Below are 25,107 nucleotides of genomic sequence, written 5' to 3' on the forward strand. Positions count from 1 at the left end.
TCAATGAGTTATTGTCGAAAAGGACAGGAAATTTTAAATCAAGTGACACAGAAATTTTACAGGAAATAAGAAATCAACAATGTAATCTCCGTTTTATACATAATACAATGAAATAACCTTGTGCAGCAAGAAAATACCTCTATAGAATGTCGGTTAAGACTATAAGGTTACTGTTTAAAGGAAGTTCATCTTCAAGGACGTTCTTTCAAATTTTTATTCGATCTGACTTGCCCCTAAAATGTATATGCATCGTTTGGATTACATTAAACTTTAGGTTATATGTTTAAAGGGATGTTCATCTTATTCAGGGTCTTTTTTGGAGATGAAAAAAACGAATAAGCTCAAGCTGGTGTAATTTGATAGTGAATTTTAAATTTGGGGAAATTACATTTCAATAATCATGATGATATTGAGTTAAGAAAATGCAAAAAAAACTGTCCATGAATTAAAAGGTTATGGTCTGTTTAAAGGAAGTGCATCTCAAGGGGCTTATTCTTTCCAATGGTTAATTTTCTTAAGGTTAAACCAGCTTGCTGAAACAATTACAGATGCATTGTTGGTAAAAACTCCCAGGTTTCTGTTGTTTATGGTATGGATATTTTATTCAGGGTTTTTTCAAGTTGTTTTTCCTGATTCTTCATAATTATTTTCCAGAATATTCAGTCTTTATATTTTTGGAAAACCAGCAATTATAAAACTTATTATAATTGGTACAAGTTTCAGTATGAGATGTAACTGAATGTAATAATTAAGTTGAGGAACAACTTTAATAGCCCAATTTTGTAAGAAACTGTTAATGTTTGACACCTTGTACAGAATTCTCAAGACAAAGATATTGACATTCAATACATGTACCAGACCTAGGTGTTTATGGGGAATCAAATCAGTGAGTTTCTTATTTTGTCCTCAATTTTGTGATTTTGAGCTATCTTAAATTACAAAAAAACTGTTCTACAGTCATGTAAGTTTATAGCAATACTTCTCTAGTCCAAATCCACAAACAATGACTCATATACATTTCAGTAAAAGTACATTGAAAATGCAAAATTTTTACATCTGACTGGTAATTTATTTGGCTATGTATTCTTAAATTTGGAAATGACGGGGCAATTATTTTAGCATTATCTCTTCTGAAATTGTATTAATGACACCTTTTTCTGTTATTCATAAAAATGATAAGATAATCATGTAAGAAATAGATGTTGCAAATATTTTAAATACTGCATAAGCACTTTTATATATTCAGACTAAACTGCAGAAGCATGGTTTCTTTGCCAACACCTTTTTTTATGCTTAAAAACTTTAAAAAGGAAATAAAGATTTAATTTTTTGCACATTACATCACATTTGCAAACATTTCTATCTGCTGGAAACAGAGGAGGAAAAGAAGATATCATGATGCCTTGGTTTTTATTGATACATGCATTTTATTTTTTATAACATGCATTTTACCTTTTCAAAGTTCTCTTCCAGGTATTTAGTTCTTTTCACTTGACAGCCAACAAAGATCTCATTTCAGAAATTGAAAATGTCATTTAAACAAGAGGCTCTCAAGAGCCTGAATCGCTCACCTGAATTTTTTTGGTTTAATCTCTCATCAATGATTATTTTGGCTTTTCATTTTATTTAAATGTTCTTTGAATCGTCCTATTTTCTTCAAAAGCAAAAAAAAAAATTTTCTCCTATGTTCTATTTTAGCCATAGGAGCTATGTTTCTTGACATACAAGGAAATGAAATATAAAATTTATACTAGATACTCTGAAACTCTGAAACTCATTTAGCCTAAGTTTGGCTGAAATTGATACAGCAGTTTCAAAAGAGAAGATTTTTTAAAGTAAGTCAACATGATGAACAAATTGTGAAAAAAGTCTTTAAAGGGCAATAACTCCTAAAGAGGTCAATTGACAATTTTGGTCAAATTGACTTATTTGTAGATCTTACTTTGCTGATCATTTTTGCTGTTTACAGTTTATCTTTATCTATAATAATATTCAAGATAATGACCAAAAACTGCAAAATTTCCTAAAAAATTACCAATTAAGTGGCAGCAACCCAACAATTGGATGTTTGATTCATCTGAAAATTTCAGGGCTGATAGATATTGACCTAATGAACATTTTTACTCCATGTCAGATTTGCTCTTAATGCTTTCGTTTTTGAGATATAAGCCAAAAACTGCATTTGACCCCTATGTTCTATTTTAAGTAACGGCGGCCATGTTTTTTGACGGATCAAAAATCAAAGCACACACATTGTGCAGGATAATCTAAGGAACAATCATGCTAAGTTTTAACCAAATCCATTCAGTAGTTTCAGAGGAGAAGATTTTTTAAAGTTAGCAAATATGATGAACAAATTGTGAAAAATTGTCATTAAAGGACAATAACCCCTTAAGGGGTCAATTGACAATTTTGGTCATATTAACTTATTTGTAGATCTTACTTTGCTGATCTTTTTTGCTGTTTACAGTTTATCTTTATCTATAATAATATTCAAGATAATGACCAAAAACTGCAAAATTTCCTTAAAATTACCAATTAAGTGGCAGCAACCCAACAATGGTTTGTTTGATTCATCTGAAAATTTCAGGGCTGATAGATCTTGACCTAATGAACATTTTTACCCCTTGTCAGATTTGCTCTAAATGCTTTCGTTTTTGAGATATAAGCCAAAAACTGCATTTGACCCCAATGTTCTATTTTAAGTAACGGCGGCCATGTTTTTTGACGGATCAAAAATCAAAGCACACACATTGTGCAGGATAATCTAAGGAACAATCATGCTAAGTTTTAACCAAATCCATTCAGTAGTTTCAGAGGAGAAGATTTTTTAAAGTTAGCAAATATGATGAACAAATTGTGAAAAATTGTCATTAAAGGACAATAACCCCTTAAGGGGTCAATTGACAATTTTGGTCATATTAACTTATTTGTAGATCTTACTTTGCTGATCTTTTTTGCTGTTTACAGTTTATCTTTATCTATAATAATATTCAAGATAATGACCAAAAACTGCAAAATTTCCTTAAAATTACCAATTAAGTGGCAGCAACCCAACAATGGTTTGTTTGATTCATCTGAAAATTTCAGGGCTGATAGATCTTGACCTAATGAACATGTTAACCCCTTGTCAGATTTGCTCTAAATGCTTTCGTTTTTGAGATATAAGCCAAAAACTGCATTTGACCCCTATGTTCTATTTTAAGTAACGGCGGCCATGTTTTTTGACGGATCAAAAATCGAAGCGCACATTTTGTGCAGGATATACTAAGGAACAATCATGTTAAGTTTCATTCAAATCCATTCAGTAGTTTCAGAGGAGAAGATGTTTGAAAAATTGTTAACGACGACAGACGACGACGACGACGGACGCCAAGTGATGAGAAAAGCTCACATGGCCTTTTAGGCCAGGTGAGCTAAAAAGCATAGCATAATTCAAAGGTTTTTTTAAAGTTGACAATTGAAGTAATGTCTTACTTATCTTTGAACTTATTGTATTTAAAACATTATCCTAACTTTAAGACAAGTTCACAAGGAAGTAATAGTATAAAGAAGAGAATGTGGTCTGTCTATTATCTGCCTAGTCTATGTGTACTATTAAAAAGACACCAAACTCTTGAGTGGCATGATCAAATATATAATGGAAATGCCATCTATTCAATATTTCCCTTCTTAAATTAAATGCTGACCAAATCTGATGATTTCTTTAATCCTATGTTTAAGGAATGATATTGATTATGTTTGATTCCTGTGACAGTAGTTTTGACAGTTTTCGTGACTTTCAGATGTTCATATTAATCAGGAAGAAAAGTTGAGTAAATATATTTGATTGTCATACGATAGTCATGTGCATATTACACTGTCATGTGACAGTAACACATAAGATGCAGATATTTAATAAAACATGAATTTAAATATCTGAATTTTAATGTGCTGGTGCTTTTCCCGGTTCTGACTGTGTCAAGTCTTGTAGACATTGTCAAATTAGTATTATAGCTATGGAGACATTATCAACCATTTACTACAAAGTCTAGTAGACCATGTCAACCTTTTATTACAAGTCTCAGAGGCAATGTCAACCTTTTATTACAAGTCTTAGAGACAATGTCAACCTTTTATTACAAGTATTGAAGACAATGTGAAATTTTTATTACAAGTATTGAAGACAAAGTCAACCCTTTATTATAAGTCTCATAGACACTGTCAACCTTTTATTACAGGTCTAGGAGACCATGTTAACTTTTTATTACAAGTCTAGGAGACCATGTTAACTTTTTATTACAAGTCTAGGAGACCATGTTCACTTTTTATTACAAGTCTAGGAGACCATGTTAACTTTTTATTACAAGTCTAGGAGACAATGTTAACTTTTTTTATTACAAGTCTAGGAGACAATGCATATGTTAAATTTTTATTACAAGTATCAAAGACAATGTCAACTTTTTATTACAAGTCTTAAGAGACCATGTCAAACTGTTATTCCAAGTCTAGGAGACAATGTCAACTTTGAATAACAATTCTCAGAGACATATGTGAACCTTTTATTTATACCAGTCTAGGAGATATTATGTCATCCTTGTATTACAAGTCTTAGAGACACTGTCAACCTTTTATTACAAGTCTAGGAGACACTGTCAACCTTTTATTACAAGTCTAGGAGACACTATCTACCTTTTATTACAAGTCTAGAAGACCATGTCAATATTACAAGTTTAGAAAACAATGATGTTAACATTTAATTCCAAATCTAGGAAACAATGTCAACCTTTTATTAGAAGTCTAGGAGATCATGTCAACCTTTTATTACAAGTCTAGGAGACACTGTCAACCTTTTATTACAAGTCTAGGAGACACTGTCAACCTTTTATTACAAGTCTAGGAGACACTGTCTACCTTTTATTACAAGTCTAGAAGACCATGTCAATATTACAAGTTTAGAAGACAATGATGTTAACCTTTAATTCCAAGTCTAGGAAATAATGTCAACCTTTTATTACAAGTCTAGGAGACCATGTCAACCTTTTAGTACAAGTCTAGGAGACCATGTCAACCTTTTATTACAAGTCTAGGAGACCATGTCAACCTTTTATTACAAGTCTAGGAGACCATGTCAATCTTTTATTACAAGTCTAGGAGACAATGTCAACCTTTTATTACAAGTATTAGAGACAATTATCTTGCCATACTGAGTGTTAGTTAGTACAGAAACCATATACTCAAGTTTCTTTTCTGATAGATGAATGGTTGCACTCTGCCATAAAGTGATAACTACTGCACTTAATCATGATGGCTGGATACCAAATTTATTCCTGTAGCTGATTTACTTCTGCATGTATTGATAAATTCATATTGTATATGATTTTTTATTTCTACTATCTTTTTTCCTTCTTCAGCAATCCATGACCATGTCCCTTCAATAAGAGATTCTGTTTTTATATCTGATGATGTAAAATATGACAGACAGAGCAAGCTTCTGGAAGACAATGATCTGGAAGCAGATGGGAACAGTGATCCTGAATCTGGTCATGTGACCACAGAAATCAGGATTGCCAAGACAACAGATGATGACGACAGTACAGAAGACAGTATTAGCTGTGATAGTCTGGATGATGTAAGAAATATTTTTTTTTTAAATCTATTCCTACACATGTCTTTTGGCAATGAATAGATTTAAGACCTTTCTGTGGTTTTAACTGGCCCATAGTAACAAAAATCTTGTTCAAATTTTCATGGATTTTCCAAAATTTTTGCAGGTAACTAAATTTCTTTTGTACTGTTTACTGATCAATTTGTTCGCATGGAATTAAACATTGATTCTATATATTATATAATCTATCATGGCTGTTAGATATATGGTTGAATTCTATATAAAATTATTTTATGGATTTAAGTACTTATTTACTCAATGCAATGAAATGAAACTTTAATTAAATAATTGCATAAAGATATGAATTGATAAAATGTAGCTGCAGATTGATATTGTCAGTTTGAAGTTATTATCTCCCCTGTTTAGATTATAGTCTTTTCTGACAAAAAAAAGTAAAAATCCAAATATAATGTAAAAAAAATGGAGTAGTTTTATTTTTGAAGATGAAACCCTTGAAAATTATCAAATGTTTAAGGTTCAAAGCATTAATTTTTCATAGTAAAATTGATTTTATATAAATCTTAATTTTGCAGAGGAAAATTGATGAAATTGAAAGAATGCGACAGGACAGACAGAAAAAGTTACACATGAGACAGATTGTAGTGAAGGGAATCCTAGAAAGTGAAAAGACATATTTACAGATATTACAAGAAATAACCACGGTATGAATTTTAATTCAGGAAAGTAACAATACCAAATCACAATTTAAACAAACAAACAAACAAACATTTTTCAAATAAAACTACAATGAGAACATTTGAAAAGACAGTTGCTAACAAATGCTATATCAATTTAAAAACATAACTGTAGGTTGTTATATAATAGCAACAGACACATTTATAAACACAATTGTGTGTAATTGAAATGCTTTTATGGGTAAGCATTCCGTCAGCAAGACAACAACCCAACAACAAAATAAGATTGAAAAAAGGAATTGTAGCTCAGCACAAGGTCTTCAACAATAGACATTTATATATACCATACAAGAAGCACTGACATTTACTTACAGTGTTTGGATTATTGAATGTTAGACCTTTTCAGTTTTAACAACTTTTACTTGTGTCATTCAAGGGTTAAAAAGTAAAATCACAAATATACTGAGCTCAGAGTTTTCTCAAAATGGAAAGTCCTTAATCAAATGGCAAAATCAAAAGCAAAAATATAGGAAATTGTTTGTGACAAGCTTTTATCTTCTATCACAGGACATGCAGTTATTGTTTGAACTGAAAATCTGCCACATGAATGTAACATATCAGTTATCATGGTTTTAGTTTTTCAAAATTAGACAGATTTTTTTTTGTCACAGGGGGAATATTTTCTATTTAAGTTTTGCAGGAATTGTGACATTGATATAAATCCTCAGTTATTGACAGAGTTCAGTGACATTTGTTTTGTTTGAACAATCGGACAAAGATCTATCCATGGTCACTGAACTCCGGCAATAGGTCAAGTGTAATGGACAACTGTTTTCCAAGAATAATATATTGTTTGTTTCTTAGCTATTAATCTTTCTTTTTTTAAACAACAGCAGTCAGAAAACAAAACACAAATGTATTTAAAGTAAAATACTGTTGAGTCACATTATTATTTTAATTATGTAAAGCACAAGTTTAATCATTGTTAATCACTCAGCAAAATACATATTCCCTATAGGCTTGTATAGAGAATTTGTTAAATCCCCCTTCCAAAATAAAAGTTTACTCAATCCACAAAAATGATATAAAATGAATCCATCTAAGATACAACAAAAAAAAGGCAAAATAAGTTATAACACTATCAAACAATATTACACAACCAAAAATAACTATTAAAAAAAGTTTAAAGAGTTAAGAATATAATTCCATTTCAGATTAAAAGAAATCTACAGACCAAAAGTTTACAGGAGCATTGTAGAATGTGTCCCTTAGAAGATTTATCCACGATATTTTACAAAGTGGAGGAAATCAAGCAATACCACCAAACATTTGTACAGAGTTTGCAGGAGAAAGTCAATAACTGGTCAGATGAACAAAAAATTGGAGAAATATTCAAAGAATTGGTAAGTTAATTTGTATATATGTAAGATCTCAGGGATGGATCCAGCCATTTTAAAAAGGGTGTTTCATAACCTAGAACAAAAAAGGGGGTTCCAACCCCCCGAAACCCCACCCTGGATCCGCGCCTGTATCTTTTCTGATGTATAAATTTATATAATTCCTACCAGAAGGAAACAACGCCAAAATGAAAGTTTATTTTTTAACAACTGTAAATATATGAGGAGATAAGGTGTCCACACAATGCCAGGCAGTGTTGTCATAGAAATATGAAGTCCAGGTCCCAGCCCTGGCCTGGGAGGAAGTAAAGAATCAAATCTACTTGGCATTGTAAGGTTGATTCTCTAGGCACTTTATATATATAATATATATATTATTTCATTATAATTTGTTATATTGAATACAATATTGTCCTATTTTTCAGACATTTTATATCCCTATATACAAAGAATATGTTGACAATATAAATAAAGCAAGAGATTTAGTACAGAAATACTGCACAGAAAATGGTGAATTTAAAAGAATGGTTTCTACTATGGTGAGTATATATAATGTATGTTAGGAAAGTATGAATACTTATGTGGAAAGGTGATGAATGTTTCAAAATAAATTTGAATTTTGCTGTAGGCTTTATGATGCAGGTGGTGTAATTACGTGTAAAGTTGACAACAAACAAACAACATTTAAGCGGTAAAACAACTCTTCATTTTCATATTTACTCTGAAAAGTGTCATTCTAATTTTACTATAAAAAGAAGATTTCGTATGGATTGCCAATGAGACAACTATCCACTAGAGTTCAATTAAATTGTATACAAGCAATTATAGATCACTGTATAAACTTCTGCATGTAAAAATTCATACCAAGTAGTCAGCTGTTAAAGTTACAAAGGTCTCTTTTTTGCAGCTCACATAGTACAATACAGTGTTTTCTCTACAAATTTCGTTTAGTGTCCTGGTAATACCAACTTGTTTCTAAAAATTATAGGGTCACATCCAATACAATATCTATTAGGAAATAATTTTTAATAGCATCACATTTCGAGGATGCTGAAGGCAGTGGGGAGAAGACTGTAATATTTAGACAGTCTTGACTTCAAAAATTGAAAAAACACTATACGTATAACAGTGCTTATTGTTATAATGAATATGAAGATTTTATATTAAGTTATTTTATTATGTTTGTAGGAAATAAATATGACAAATGGCTTCATAGAAAAGACAAATTTAGAAGGTAAATACTCAATATTCATTGTTTGATTCTTAGATGCCTTGAATTGGCTTTTTTTAAATTTTGTCCTGAATATGAATGAAATAGTTGCCTCTGAACATTGAAACATGAAACATGAAACTTGAAAACTTAATTAAACGCCTATTTCTACATATACTTATTAATAAGTAAGCAACAGTCAATATTTCTTAACAATCAGTTATGGATGGAAGATATCAAGGAAAAGTAGTAAATAGATTTCTCCTAAGGAAAATTAACAAAATAAAAATAAGGAGATGTGGTATGATTGCCAATGATACAACTGTCCACCAAAGTTTAAAAGAAGTGGATGAAAGAAATTATGTGTAACCATACCACCTTCAAGAATGAGAAAAAGGCCATATTGTATAATGAGGCCACATTAAAGTGCTATAAGTGGTGTTCATAAATTGATTTAGTTGGTGTATACATTTTCAATATTTTTTTTTAAAATAAACATCTTGTGCAGCACAAATATACTAAGTGACAAATTGGAGGAATAGTCAACATCAGTCAATGATTCTGGCTACAGTAAGATGAAAATAACATTTAACAGGCTATTATTTGAACTTGGAATTATTTTTAATTACGGAATTTGCATAATTTCTTGTTCTGGATTTTTTTTAATAAATTTCATGTTTATTTGGTAAAAAATGTATTATAATTAATGTTTTGAGTGAATCATAACACTTTCCATACAATGTATTTTGTATAGATAGTGTTGTGTGTGGCACAGTACATTCTATTGAAAATGTACTATCTTCTTTGTAATAGAAAGTGTTGTGCGCAGCACAGAACATTTGAGTACAGAATAAACATGAAATTTATTTAAAATTTCCAGCACAAGAAATTATGCAAATTCCATAATTAAAAATAATTCCAAGTTCAAATAATAGCCTGTTATTTGTTTTTATTCACATTATGTATGTTATATGATGGGGATTATTTAATTTTTTAGAAGCTTTATTTAAACCAGTACAGAGACTACAAAGAAATACTCTAGTTTTACATGTAAGTTGTTCATATTAAGGTTTATGATTTTGACTTTTGTAATGAGCGAGAAAAATGAAGGGAATATGTGATACTATTTTGAATTTTCTTCTTCTATCGTGGATAAATATTAGAATATATTTGTGAATGGAAATGCTTGGAATAAGGAAACATGGGAAAGACTTATTGTTCCTGTAGTAATAACTTTTATGGTAACATGTACCTCATGATCAAGAAAAAAATCTACCTTAATCCTTTGTTTTTGATCTGTTCATTTTAATACCCCAACAAAAATTTTTTTATACTTAGGCTATTTGTGAATGTTTCTATTTGCACATGAAGTTTACTATAATTTATTTTCATTAAAGTTAATGTATATGTAATGTAATACAAAATAGAAGGAACACATCAGAAAATCATTTTGTGATTCAAGTCATAATTTTGATTCTTATTTTCCAGGATTTACTTATGCACACTCCACATGACCACCCTGATTACCAGATGTTAAATAAAGCCTTGTCCTTGGCAGATCTTAATATTAAATCATTTGGTGAAGAAGAAGATGGTGGTAGCTCAAGTTCTACAGGAAAGGTAAGTTATTGTTGTACAAATAGCATCTGTCTTTTTACATATGAACATTTCAGGGTTTTTTTCTTCTTTATATTATAGAATTGAGAAATAACTACATTTTTGGTATTTACTGATTATTTATACTGGTAATTATACCCCCGCTTTAAAAAAGGGGGGGTATACTGTTTTACCTCTGTCTGTCAGTCAGTCCATCCCATGAAACTTTCGTCACATTTTTCTCAGGAACTACAATCCACCCTTTCTGTAATTTGGTATCAACATTTATATATGTCAGCCACACCTTGTGATGCGTTTTCAGATTCATCACTTGACAACTTCCTGTTTACCGAACACTTGTCTGATTTTACACATGATAACCAAGTTAAAAATTTTCGTCACATTTTTCAACTACAATACAAGGATTTCTGAAATTTGGTTTCAGGATTTTTATAAGTCAGCTATACCGTGTGATGCGTTTTCAGATTCATCACTCGACAACTTCCTGTTTACCAAACACTTGCATATTTTTACACTATTAATATTATCCACTTGCGGCGGGGGTATCATCAGTGAGCAGTAGCTCGCAGTTTCACTTGTTATTTTTATAAAAACAAAAAAACAGACTAAGACACTGCACATCACATATGAAATGTTTGTTGATAAAGATTCAAATGCAAGGCTTGTCATTTTCATGCCAAAGTTTGAAGTTCTTAAATATTCAGCTCCCTTCTCCAATAAAATACTGCTGGTTACTATATAGCTAAGATCACTGCAATTACTGTTAATTTAGTATTGATTGCTACTTTTCGTAAATTCATTGGGTTGTAATTGACTGAAGTACATTTTGTATAAAGCGCGGAATAAGAGTTTACACACGGTCAGCACTTTTACAACCCTATGAAATTACTGAAAGAAGCATCGAATACTTGTAATTACATTTTTTCACTATGATCATGAACACACAAATGAATGTTTATTTCAGAATAACTCCAGATTGATTTAAGCCAATAAAAATAACGTATTATAATGAAACATACATCTAAGGTAATTATTCAGCAAAAATACGAACAAGAATAAAGATCAATATTGGAGACATGTCATATGTATGTTTGGTACTAGAAATTGTGTTTTTAAAACCTATATATTGATTTATTCTTTTGTAGCCAAAGGAACAAGGGCATCTTGTAAAAAGTGGTTTTGTGATAGAAGTGATTGGTAACAGTCGGAAGTTACGGTTCTTGTTTCTGTATAGTGATATCATAGTGTGTACCAAACATAAGGTATCAGGAAGGTAGGTTGGTTTACATTGATGTCTGTAAAATAACTTCTTTCTCTTATTCCTCCATGCCTTTAAACTGGCTTTGACCAGTTTGATGAATTTATAAAAACCACAAATTTATTAAATTTGTCTTCAGTAATCTCCCCTGCTTATTATATCTGGAACCATGTGATTTAAAAAGTATCAGTAAATTCATGAGATATGGAATAAGTATTTTTATATAAGATTTGACTAAAGCCTTTCAATTTCTGATTGATTGTTTGAAAAATTTATACAATATGAATACTTTTACAATGTAATATTGTATGAATACTTTTACAATGTAATAGTGTATGAATACTTTTACAATGTGATTTTGTATGAATAATTTTACAATGTGATTTTGTAAGCATACTTGTGCAATGCAATATTGTATGTATACTTTAACTATGAAATGTATGTATACTTTTACAAGGTGTGTATACTGTAACAATGTAATATTGTATGTATAATTTTACAATGTAATATTGTACCTATAATTTTACAATGTAATATTGTACCTATAATTTTACAATGTAATATTGTACCTATAATTTTACAATGTAATATTGTATGTATAATTTTACAATGTAATATTGTACCTATAATTTTACAATGTAATGTTGTACGTATAATTTTACAATGTTATAATGTATGTATAATTTTACAATGTAATTTTGTATGTACACCTTTTACAATGTAATATTATATGTATGCTATAAAAATGTAATATTGTATGTATACTTTTACAATGTAAAATTGAATAATTTCTATTTACAATTTAATATTGTATGTACACTTTTACAATGTAATATTGTATGTATACTTTTACAATGTAATATTGTATGTATACTTTTACAATTTAATGATGTATGTTTAGTTTACAATGTTATTATGTATATTTACTTATAACAATGTAACATTGTATGTATACTTTTACAATGTAACATTGTATGCATACTTTTACAATCTAATATTTTATGATATTGTATGCATACTTTTACAATTTAACATTGTATGTATACTTTTACAATGTAATATTGTATATAAAAAAGAAGATGTGGTATGATTGCCAATGAGACAACTGTCCACAAGAGACCAAAATGCCAGACATTAACAACTATAGGTCACCGTACGGCCTTCAACAATGAGCAAAGCCCATGCCGCATAGTCAGCTATAAAAGGCCCCAATAAGACAATGTAAAACAATTCAAGCGAGAAAACTAACGACCTTATTTATATAAAATAATGACCAAAAAAAAAATATGTAACACATAAACAAACGACAACCACTGAATTACAGGCTCCTGACTTTGGACAGGAACATACTTAAATAATTGTATGCATACTTTTACGATCTAATATTGTATGATATTGTATGCATACTTTTACAGTGTAATATTGTATGATTTCTATTTACAATTTATTAATGTATGTATATATTTAGCAATATAATATTGTATATATTTTCAGGCATAAAGTGAAAAGTTTTGACTGTAAATGGTTCATACCTATATCCAATATCAATGTAGAAACAAAATCTACTGATGGTAAAACTTACTCTTGTAAAGAAGATATTGATGCCATGAAAAAAAGAATTGTTAGTTTGAAATCCGAGTTAAGAAAAGAAATAAGGAAAAAAACAGAGAGTTTTAGAGATGTAAGTGAAATAAGAAAAGTAACATTTCAGCTTATGATATGACAAATTCAATTGTCTATGCATCTTTGTATTAGGACATCATCTTAGTCTCCTGTCATTATCTTTCAGGTATTAAAATTTTAAGATTTTGCAACGAAAAAGATAAAAAGTTTTACAACATTTAGGTTTCAAAAGTTATAAATTTTCATTTTAAATGTTTTTAAAACAATTTTAATCATGGATGAATCCTAGCAAATATTTCTGAAGCATCGTGTTGGTCAATGTATTGTTCAAATTGTTGTAAATGCAATTTTAAAAAAAATACAAGTTAATGGTCAAATGGACACCTTCTATTTAGACAATTTTTTATAATATAAGATGTTGTTATTCGAATATTATAACTCCACAATGCTTAAACATTTCAAACTTGAATGCTTAACATATATGATATATTTAAAACTAGTTAAAGAATGTGTTGTTTTTTTGTTTGTTTTTATTTTACAATAAGTTGAAATGATATTTGTATTTTACAGAGAACTTGGTCATTAGCTGGAAAAGTATCATCAAGAAATATAGAAAAATTAAAAAAGAAAATTGAAGAACAGGTAATTGTTCTATTTCAACAAATTTTTCCTGCATCAATTTAAAATAAAAAGAAAGAAGATTGCAGTATTATCTATGGCTTATTATATACTTGTTGTATGACAGCATGAAAAACTGAAACTGAAACATTTCAAGATAAATTATAATGCAACATCGTATGTAACATTTGTTTTGATAGGATAACATCACTAATTTACATGGTATCATTTCACAATTGATGCTATGAAAATAAATGTGCAAGAGCAGATCTAAATGACTTATGACAGATTTTAAATGTATGTTTTAACGTTGTTTTCTATCAGTTTCATTAGAATGGAGATAACAATATTCTATTTTAAGCTCCAATGGCATCAATGCTAATGGGTGGCCAGTAAACCTAATTTGCAACCATCAGATCGCCAATTGATGCCGTCGAAACTTTATATACAGTACAGTTATCTCTCAAATTTCTTTCATTGAGATAACTTTACACTTAATTTGATATTTAAAAGTGCACTCAATCATAATCACAGAAATGACAATATATGTGGTTTTGATATTTAGGAAGCTCAGTTAGTTTTGTCATCACCATACCTCCCTTTACACATCCAGACGAGGGACGAGGATTCTAAGGATTATATCATATTGATATCTACAGACTTTGAACGTGAGGAATGGAGGGACGCTATACTCAGTCAACAGAGACACCCTCATGGAAGTTAGTATTTACAAAATAGATAGTTCTTTCTTCTAGGCTTTTGGCTTGTTGAATTTGATATCATTCTTTCAGGTCAAAAAGGATACTTTGTGTTCAAAATAAAAGTCAACGGAGAGGATTTTTTATTAAAAAGTTTATTTGGTCAGTAAGTGAGAGAATGCATCATCTATAGTTGTTAGAAAATTTTATAATTTATTTATTAGTGTAACCATTTAAGCTATGGGCATTGTGGATTTATAATTTTTTAAAAGATTCAAGGAAGCTTTTAATTGCTTTGAAAAGACTCTTGTAAATAGTTGTATCCTTATCAATGTCATATACTTCCATCCTTTAAAATATTGAATAAACTCTGTTATTATTATTATCAATTTTTTAATAAATATTCTATATTTCTTTCATAATAGTTGCTTTAACCAGAGAACTTAGTGTTCATGGGATACAGACAATGGTTAATAAAAGTACACAGGTAATTATCATTATAGTCAGACATTTTATTTATTTGCATTTTTATGCCCCACCTACAATAGAAGAGGGGCATAATGTTTTCTGGTCTGTTTTCCGTTTGTCCGTCTGTTCAATCGTTCTTTCGCTTTCGTCTGTCCTGCTTCAGGTTAAAGATTTTGGTCAAGGTAGTTTTTGATGAAGTTGAAGTCCAATCAACTTGAAACTCAGTACAACAAATTGTTCCCTATGAAATGATCTTTCTAATTTTAATGCCAAATTAGATTTCCCCAATTTAACAGGCCACAGAACATAGAAAATGATAGGGTGAGTTGGGCATCCGTGTACTGGGGACACATTCTTGTTTTTATACGTAATAATCTAATAAAGGTTTTATTTATTAATGAATTGACATTGAAATGTTGATTCATGTAGGAACTGTTGTAACATTAACGACATGAAAAGGAAATGTACTCAACTTAAGGACAAAATAAAAATTCCCCCAAGGATATGCATAACCAAATCTGTACATGAATGAACTTATTTTAAATAAAAGTGTGAGATGTTGTAAAGGTAAAATGTTAATTTTATTGTAAATGAAAGCAAAATAGATTGGTATACAGTATAAATATTTTATATTGGACTATAATAATTGTACCCCCACTCCATCACATTTGTCTCAGAAGCTATGCATCAGAGCTTCTTGAAATTTTGTTTCAAGCATCAAGTCATTCAAGTGAGCATGCTTCACAGTGTGATTGGTTTTCACATCCATTGCTTATTGTCATCATCTTTAGCCAATACATTTATATTCTTACACATAATCCACTGATAACTAAGAATCAGAAACTTCTGATATCGTATTCACAGCTGATCATTTTCCTGTTTACTCAAAACTTACAGTGGGTATATCATTATTAAGCAATAATTCACAGTACAAATTGTATTTTCTGTTTTGTTTTGATTTGAGAAAATAATGACTTCGCGATGTTCTTTTAATATTATCCTCTCTCTCTTTCAGTTACCTCAAGTGAATAACATAGGAAATTACCTCAGTAAAAATGGTAAGTTATTATGGGTACTCATCATAGATACCAGGAGTAAATTTTGTATTTACGCAATATATTTCAGATTTAGTTCTTGTAATAATGATTGCCTGCAGTGATTTCTGTATTTACAGTACAATGTATCACTCATGCATTAGGAGTCTGTACCTGGATGTTGTCCTAACACTACACCTGTTTAAGGAAGCTGGCTTGTCATGTTTTAGATGTTTTGTCAGATGTTCGGAATCCTCTGGTTTTATCTATTTGAATGCATTAAAAAAATTTGCCTGGTGACCCCCATTTTTCTTTTTGTAAATCTTTTACATGTATAATGATAAGCCATCTGTAAAAGTCTTATAAAATTTTAATTACTTTTTAACAGTTTTTGAGAACTTCAACTTGTCAATGATAAAGCTATGAAAAGTCAAGAGAGAATATTTTCCCGCCAAAATTTCAATCTCGAATCTTTTTTTATTGCTCTTTGGATTCCTTTATTAATCCCCTATCTATATAAACTAGTGTTTTGAAAAGTAGATTACTTTGAAACTGAGAAGCGAACTCCCTTAATTGTAACTGTTGTAGTGTAACTGATGTCTTTTTCAAAAGTTATCCATGAAGCATTAATTTTTATCTTTGTTGAATAAGTATATGTGGTGTAAGTAAAGCTGGAATATGACCATAAAATGCAAACTTATTTTATGATATTATATTTGCTAAAAACTGCTGATTTAAAAAAAATATATATTTGCCCATGTTTTTCATTAGACAATCCTAAAACAAAGTAGAAGAAGTACACATTGTAATAGTAGTTTTATGTACTCTTTGAAATAATTGGCCATAAAATTGCCTAAGAAACATAAGATTTAGGAGGAAAAAGATAGATTTTTATTTTACTGCAGTTTCAAATTCTGGAGCGAGCAAGCCAGAACAAGACTGTATGTATAGTTTTATTGGCAGGGTATTTAATTGCATGTGGTGTAATGGGTTCAACACTAATACTAGTGACTGCTTGAACTTCTTTTATATTGTTGAAAAAAAGTTTTTTCTTTGGCTTTTTTGTAATGGGAGATAACTCAAATTTTTATTATTTTATAATTTCCATAATTTTCCAGGATTAATAAACACAAGAACATATGTGTGCATTCCTTCATTTAGACATTTCTTCAATACTTATTGACATGAGCTTGTCCACTGTGTTTATGTATAATGAAATAAAAAGAGAACAGTTTTGAATAAACCATTTTATTTATTTAATTAAGGAATGACTGTAATATGTTTTCTGTCTATGAAGAAATAACATAAAAAATGTGGTGCACACTAAATAACCTGCCTAGTGGGTTATTTTTAAGTGTGCACCTCATATTTATGTTATTTCAAAAAGACAAAAAAAATATTTCAGTCATTCCTGATAATTTAATTCTGAATTCCATTTTAAGCCGAAGTAAATAATGAAAAAAAGTTGATGACGTCACAGTCAAATGACAAAATTAGGTATATGAGCTGGTAGACACAATTCTGTCAGCCAATCAGAAGATGTGTTACATCCAAAATAGAATTATTTAATGACATTGATATTTGATATCCAATCCAATATTCCGGTTTCACTATTTGAAATAATTTTCCTTATTTTATTTACTTTTTGGAATGTTTCTTACATTTTTCCCTAAAAAGCACTAGACTTTCCAACTATAGTGCAGGTCTTTTTATCAGGTCCAGAAATCAGGTCCAGAAATTTTAATTAATTATTTCCACCTTGATACATTCATAACCATCTATTCTTGGGGGGGGGGGGGGGGGAAACAAGTCGCATTTTAAGAAGAAAAATTGAAAATTATCTAAAAAGTAAATTTCAATAGAATAAATCCCAATATTTTATGCTCAGTGATTTAAATAGATTTAAACACTCTGAAAAAAAGTTTAAAGGAATATATGAACACATCCATCTTTAAACTGAAACTGTACACACCTGAACAACTATTTCTTTTTTTAACGTCAACTTTAAAAAAAACTATGTGTCAGATAAAAAAATTTAAACATTCATTTATAATGTAGAGAGTCTTATAACAACAACACTTTAGGGACTGCTGCAGAAATTTATTGATCAGCCTGAAAACTTATTGTATTAATTTTTCCACGATGCAAGAGGACAAACACATGTTGGCAGAATAATTTTAACAAACTTTTTCACAACAAAACCATTTTATTTTAATTTCTTTTTATAGTTTATTTACATACATACAATTAACTTTCACTTTCACTTTCAGTTGCTATTAATAACGTTACTTACCATTGTAACATTGTGACGTTTAAATTTTAACAACCTGATTTTGTACTTCAGCATGATTTTATGTATTGTTTTCATCCTGATGACGGTGCCCTAGGCACCAAAACATGTCCATCAATAAATTTCTGCAGCAGTCCCTAAAGTGTTGTTGTTATAAGACTCCCTCTACATTTTATGTTTTTTATCATAATGACCCTGCATACCCCCGGGTATCCATTTTATGGACTCTACCGTACTACAGACTCACCAGACATTGGTTCACTTTCATTTGTAATTCATTTATAATGTACAAAAATCATACTTTTCATTATCATTTTGCACATTTAGTATGAAGATGATTTTGCATTCCAGAAACTTTTTGTTCATGAAGTTTAGAATTTGTTTTGGGATGTTTTATATAATAAACTTGACCCGTAATTTAAAAATTTTGATTTTCTGTTTCAGACGAGGAAATGCTGAGCGGTTTATTAAATGTTACAATACACTGTCTGTATGGTTTAGATCAACCTTCAGGTAAATATTGTTTAATATATATTTACAATTTTGTGATGTCTGTTTCATTTTTCTCTCCATTAAAAATCATATGCATGCACTCGTGTGAATAAGGCATCAAAAGTAAAAAACTAAATCATTTCCACTGTGATAATCCTGATCTTCGCTGGGCTGACCTTTTATTCTAATTGTATAGAATCCACAGAATTTAGTAACAAATGAAATATTAGGCACCAGAAGTATTTTATAAAAATCATTTTTCAGTCCTTTGTGAAGAATCTTTAGTCAGTCACATCCTAAAGATGAAAAACAATGTTTGCCACTGCATTTAAAAAAAAATAGTAGTTATTGAGTCCGAATCTCTCTTAATGACCTTGCGCAGTCTCAGCAACCTCTAAAAAAAACACCATGACCAATCAGAATGTCCAAAACAGTAACATTCCCACAACATTCCCACAATGCAGCATTACTTCTAAATTGCATTGGTTCACAACAGTCAAACCATGGTCCATTGGAGACAAAGCGTACTCTTCATGTCTTTTCCAAAAGTTTTCAAAACATGTTTCAATTGTCAGTACATTTTGTGCATTTTGTTTTTACAGTTGTTTAAATCATGTTTTTGCTGCCCTGGAGCTGGACTCCTATGGTCATTAGATCTTTTTTCAATGGTCAGTATTTGTTTTTACAGATGTTTTTGCCGTACTAGAGCTGGACTCCTACGGTCATTTCTTCAAGAAAGCTCAGACCCATAAATGTTTAAACACTACTGATCCTACTTGGGATGAGGATTTCGAGCTGGAACTTGATGGCTCACAAACATTACGGGTGTTATGTTATAAAGTTGCTAGTCCAAATAATGTTTTGATTGGTCGAAGTGCCCTTGAGGTGAGTTCTTAAGAATTTTTAAACTAATGGCTAAAATTTCCATATTTCAACTGCTTTATTTCAAGCAAAATGAAGTCATATCTGAATAAATAATTCATGAAGTCTTTTAGATACAAGTTGAATAATTGCCTGATATATTGGTTTTAGATTTGATGTAATGGTGCTCATAAACAGTGCTTGCTTCCATGACAGTGTTTGAAAAAAACCATAGGTGCTTATTTAAAAAAACGATATAAGTGATAAAAATGAATATCACAATTTAAAATTAAAGTGCAAAACATAATGTGAAAGTCATCAAGATGTTAAAGCATTGAAAAAACAATCAACTTTAACTGTAAAATCCTTTCACAAATCTTACGCTGTACTAGCTATGTTTTAACATCTCTGTTAATTAACACATTTTATCATTAAATGCTTATTATTATTATTTTCTTTTCAGTTGAGTAAAGAATGGTTAAGTAGTAGTTTTAAAGAACAAAAGATTTCTATGAATGAGGTAATTGTACTATAACTTATAGTCCTGAGATTTTTAATGTCTGTTTTGTAAGGGATCCCAGATTTTTCCAGATATCACTAAATAGCATAAATCATGTCTTTTTTGTTCATAAGATTTAGATTACTGTATGAGTAAAAGAAGTAGTTTTCAAATTTAAGTACAAGACTTTTTCATTGCCACAGATTTTATCAACAGCATACTGTTAATTCAGAATTTGCATAATGTTTTAATTATTGGGAAAATTGTGATATTTTGGTATCTTACATTTTCGACTATGGTAGCATAACAGCATGTCATGAAATTACATATAGATTTCACAACTGCAACAAGTGTGTTATGATATTTCTCCACTAGAGACAGTTAAATTTTAATATTTAAAGTGCGAGGCTTGCCGTGCTTTTTAGATAATTAAAATTTAACTGTTGAGAGTTGAGAAATATCGTAATACACGAGTTATAGTGGTATATGATTTTTATGCCCCAACTACGATAGTAGAGAGGCATTATGTTTTTCTGGTATTTGGGTCCGTCTGTCTGTTAGTCCGTCCGTCCGTCCGTTCGTCCCTCCATTCGTCCCACTTCAGGTTAAAGTTTTTGGTCAAGGTAGTTTTTGATGAAGTTGAAGTCCAATCAACTTGAAACTTAGTATACATGTTCCCTATGATATGATCTTTCTAATTTTAATGCCAAATTAGAGTTTTGACCCCTAATTTCATGGTCCACTGAACATAGAAAATGATAGTGCAAGTTTCAGGTTAAAGTTTTTGGTCTAGGTAGTTTTGGATGAAGTTGAAATCCAATCAACTTGAAACTTAGTATACATGTTCCCTATGATATGATCTTTCTAATTTTAATGCCAAATTAGAGTTTTTACCCCAATTTCATGGTCCACTAAACATAGAAAATGATAGTGGGAGTGGGGCATCCCTGTACTATGGACACATTCTTGTTATTCTTCCTTTTTAAAGATTTGAAGAAAGTTGTGTACTTTTTATGTGGTGTCTTCAGGCATAGCTGTCTTTTTTTTGACGTCACAATAGGAAAATTCAGAAGAAACCAAGAAACTTTAAACAATTAAATTTCGACCAAACATTTGCCGAGAACATATTTTTCACTAGTGAGGAGAAATATTTTTCTCACACGGATCAAGAAATGTGAAAATAGCTAAACAATTAGAGAAAAAATTATCTTTTATCTTTGTCAAGTGTTCAACAATCCGAATAATGAATGCACACTAAAACAAATTCAGAGTTTACCATAGATTATGTATGTTTTAGATTATGTATGTTTTTACATTGTTCTTTCTTCATTATAGATATCATTAACCGTATCAGTGAGACACACTACCACAGCCAAAACTCTCAAGAGAACACCATCTAAACTACATGGCGGGATATTTGGATTTAAGATCAAAACTGTTACCATGTAAGTATGCTAAACTGTCAGAAAAAAAGTAAAAATGTGAAACAATGCAATTACTTGTGCTAAATGCAAATTGTCTTCTGGATTTGAATAAGTTATCCTTCTAATTCAGGCTATTCACTGTCTACTACCTGTAGAAGTGGTAAAAGTATTCTGGAAACTTTATCGTAAGGATAAAACTCTGCCAAAAAAAGTCACATATTACATCTTTTTTTTTTAACTTGAGAAACTCTTATTGTTGAAAAAAAAGGAAAAAATGTCTGCAATTGATATAAAAACGCTTTGCTATTCATACCAAATGTATAAGTTTAAAAAAAGACATTTTGAATTTAAGAAGTTGTAACACACAGTAAATGAGAATGTACTGCCTCTATTGAAACATGCATCTCATACCTAAATAAATATTCTCAAGCAGATATAAAACATAAACAAAATGATAATGTTACAAGTTTTAATAATTATTTGATATATTTTAGGAGAGAAGGAAAGACCATTCCAACTTTCGTTGCGTCTTGTATCAGACTTGTGGAACAAAAAGGTTAGTCAAGTATTTTTTAATAAGATGTAAAACTGATTTATGATATTGGTTCACTGTTCGCAAAGATTATCTTGGGAAAAAAAAGATGGAATATAAACATTCATGTGAATTGATTAGATGAATTAAGAGAGAGACAAAATCTGCCTTGAATATCTAAAATATCTTCTAGGCTATAAACATTTTTGTGCCTAATGAAAAAATTGGGTTTTCTAGCTAATTCTGTACCAAAGGTAAACTTCCCTCTTGAAAATCTATTGTTTAATAAATAAATTTTGATTTTCAAACATTTGGTGAAAACAGCTTTTAAGATCTTAACATTATTTATTTTTTCACCTATAGGAATGGATGAGGTTGGCATCTACAGAATATCTGGGGTCACATCAGAAATACAGAGGATTAAAAGAGCCTTTGATAAAAGTAAGTGTATACATTTATTTTTGTTAAACTATATCAGAGATCTCAGCAGAAATACAGAATTTGAAAAGAGTTTTATAAAAGAAAAGTGTAGTAATACAATAGACTACCTTTTGCATCATTTTTTAGTTCTCAATGAAGAGACAAAATCAAAAGATTTTCCACTTTTACTTGATTTAACAGGGGAAAACTTCTTACAGTTAGTCATATTAGATATTTATTTTGTAACACTGTGTGCTTGGTGATTTATTCAAACATTAGAATATATAAAATGATCATTTTATTTTCAGACTTGAGAGCAGGATTGAATATTCTGTCAGATTCAGACATACATGCTGTGACTGGTGTCCTTAAGCTTTACTTCAGAGAGCTACCAGAACCACTCTTTACAGAAGAATCATATCCACAATTTGTAGACTCAATAGGTAGGGCATTTGCTGGTGTCTTTGTTTTGATTTTTTTTAAAAGAAGTCTTAGACTTTGAGTATTCAGTTATTGCACTTTCATCAGAGCAACATAAGCATTACAATTTATTAAATATAGGCAAAGATGATAAAAACAAAAAATGGGTAACTGGAACTATTAATGTTAATAAGTAAAAGTTGTGGAGTTTATGTGTTATTTGATTAATAAAGTGTTAACCGACAAGAACATGACAAAAAAAATGACCTCTAAACATGTGTAAAAAAGTAAAAATTAACAAAAAAAACCCACAAAAATAGGAGCTGTGAACTCAATTGCCCCACCCAACAGTATAAGCAGTGATGACTCAATTCCTACAACAATAGTACAGATATTGAATTTGATAAGTTAAATAAAGGCAACAGTAGTATACCGCTGTTCAAAACTCATAAATCCATGGACAAAAAACAAAATCGGGATAACAAACTAAAACCGAGGGAAACGCATTAAATATAAGAGGAGAACAACGACATAACATGGGATACATGCACAAAAATGTTTATTTATTATATATTTTATATAAACTGTACCTTGATGGATATAGTTTTTACTTATCAATTATATAATTGCAGCGTTAGCTGATGAGGACTCAAAAGAGAAGTGTATGTTACAGTTACTACACAATCTACCAGATGTCAACTATTATTGTATAGTATCTGTTATTGAACATCTTGTCAAGTAAGTATATGGACAAATGTTAAGTAAATTTAATAGTAGACTTATCTTTGTGGTCCTGTCATGATAAAAAAGTTATTCATTTTGTATTTCCTTTCTCTAATGCTAATTTGAATAATAACATGTCTAGAAGACATTGGGCTTTTGTTTGTTTATTTGTTTCTATTTTTTCTTTATTTGTTCTCTTGCTTTCCTATTTTATTATATGCCTGTATACATGACATATTTTTGTACAGCATTGTCATCCTTCTATCCGTCTGTCATCAACATGTTGGACAAAATTCCAAAATGCTTCAACCAATTATCATGAAACTTGGATGAATTGTTTATAACTATTGACGTTAGCTCCTTTTCAATTTTTAAAATTTGGGGGATTTTTTTATAAAAAAAGAGGGAATTTTTCAGTTTTCAGACAATAACTCAAAAGCGCTTAAGCAGTTTGCATGATACTTTAGTGACTATTTAATATCTATTAAAATAACTTCTCCTTTTTTTAGCTCACCTGGCCTAAAAGGCCAAGTGAGCTTTTCTCATCACTTGGCGTCCGGCGTCCGTCGTCGTCCGTCGTCCGTCGTCGTCCGTCGTCGTCCGTCGTCGTCGTTAACTTTTACAAAAATCTTCTCCTCTGAAACTACTGGGCCAAATTAAACCAAACTTGGCCATAATCATCATTGGGGTATCTAGTTTAAAAAATGTGTCCGGTGACCCGGCCAACCATCCAAGATGGCCACCATGGCTAAAAATAGAACATAGGGGTAAAATGCAGTTTTTGGCTTATAACTCAAAAACCAAAGCATTTAGAGCAAATCTGACAGGTGAAGATCTATCTGCCCTGAAATTTTCAGATGAATCGGATTGTTGGGTTGCTGCCCCTGAATTAGTAATTTTAAGGAAATTTTGCTCTCTTTGGTTATTATCTTGAATATTATTATAGATAGAGATAAACTGCAAACAGCAATAATGTTCAGCAAAGTAAGATTTACAAATAAGTCAACATGACTGAAATGGTCAGTTGACCCCTTTAGGAGTTATTGCCCTTTATAGTCAATTTTTAACCATTTTTCGTAAATCTTAGTAATATTTTACAAAAATCTTCTCCTCTGAAACTACTTGGCCAAATTAATCCAAACTTGGCCACAATCATCTTTTGGGTTAGTAGTTTGAAAAATGTGTCCGGTGACCCGGCCATCAAACCAAGATGGCCGCCATGGCTAAAAATAGAACATAGG

At 30.3% G+C, this 25,107-nt stretch overlaps 1 protein-coding gene across 2 annotated transcripts in view; it reads left to right on the forward strand.

Moving 5' to 3' along the window:
- LOC139528671 (active breakpoint cluster region-related protein-like) overlaps positions 1-25,107 on the forward strand; it is a 49,585-nt gene that overhangs the window by 20,255 nt on the left and 4,223 nt on the right. For both annotated transcript variants that reach the window (XM_071324783.1, XM_071324784.1), the window contains exons 2-22: positions 5,394-5,611; positions 6,181-6,309; positions 7,497-7,685; positions 8,105-8,218; positions 8,868-8,913; positions 9,887-9,939; positions 10,378-10,509; positions 11,652-11,779; positions 13,259-13,445; positions 13,958-14,029; positions 14,571-14,724; positions 15,129-15,190; positions 16,187-16,229; positions 18,940-19,008; positions 19,676-19,872; positions 20,312-20,368; positions 21,683-21,792; positions 22,266-22,327; positions 22,667-22,744; positions 23,032-23,166; positions 23,776-23,881. In XM_071324783.1, coding sequence (XP_071180884.1) covers positions 5,394-5,611; positions 6,181-6,309; positions 7,497-7,685; positions 8,105-8,218; positions 8,868-8,913; positions 9,887-9,939; positions 10,378-10,509; positions 11,652-11,779; positions 13,259-13,445; positions 13,958-14,029; positions 14,571-14,724; positions 15,129-15,190; positions 16,187-16,229; positions 18,940-19,008; positions 19,676-19,872; positions 20,312-20,368; positions 21,683-21,792; positions 22,266-22,327; positions 22,667-22,744; positions 23,032-23,166; positions 23,776-23,881 — 2,341 coding nt within the window. The remainder of the gene's footprint in view (positions 1-5,393; positions 5,612-6,180; positions 6,310-7,496; positions 7,686-8,104; positions 8,219-8,867; positions 8,914-9,886; positions 9,940-10,377; positions 10,510-11,651; positions 11,780-13,258; positions 13,446-13,957; positions 14,030-14,570; positions 14,725-15,128; positions 15,191-16,186; positions 16,230-18,939; positions 19,009-19,675; positions 19,873-20,311; positions 20,369-21,682; positions 21,793-22,265; positions 22,328-22,666; positions 22,745-23,031; positions 23,167-23,775; positions 23,882-25,107) is intronic.

The sequence above is a fragment of the Mytilus edulis genome, chromosome 6 (genome assembly GCF_963676685.1).
Source record: "Mytilus edulis chromosome 6, xbMytEdul2.2, whole genome shotgun sequence".
Classification (NCBI taxonomy): Eukaryota; Metazoa; Mollusca; class Bivalvia; order Mytilida; family Mytilidae; genus Mytilus; species Mytilus edulis.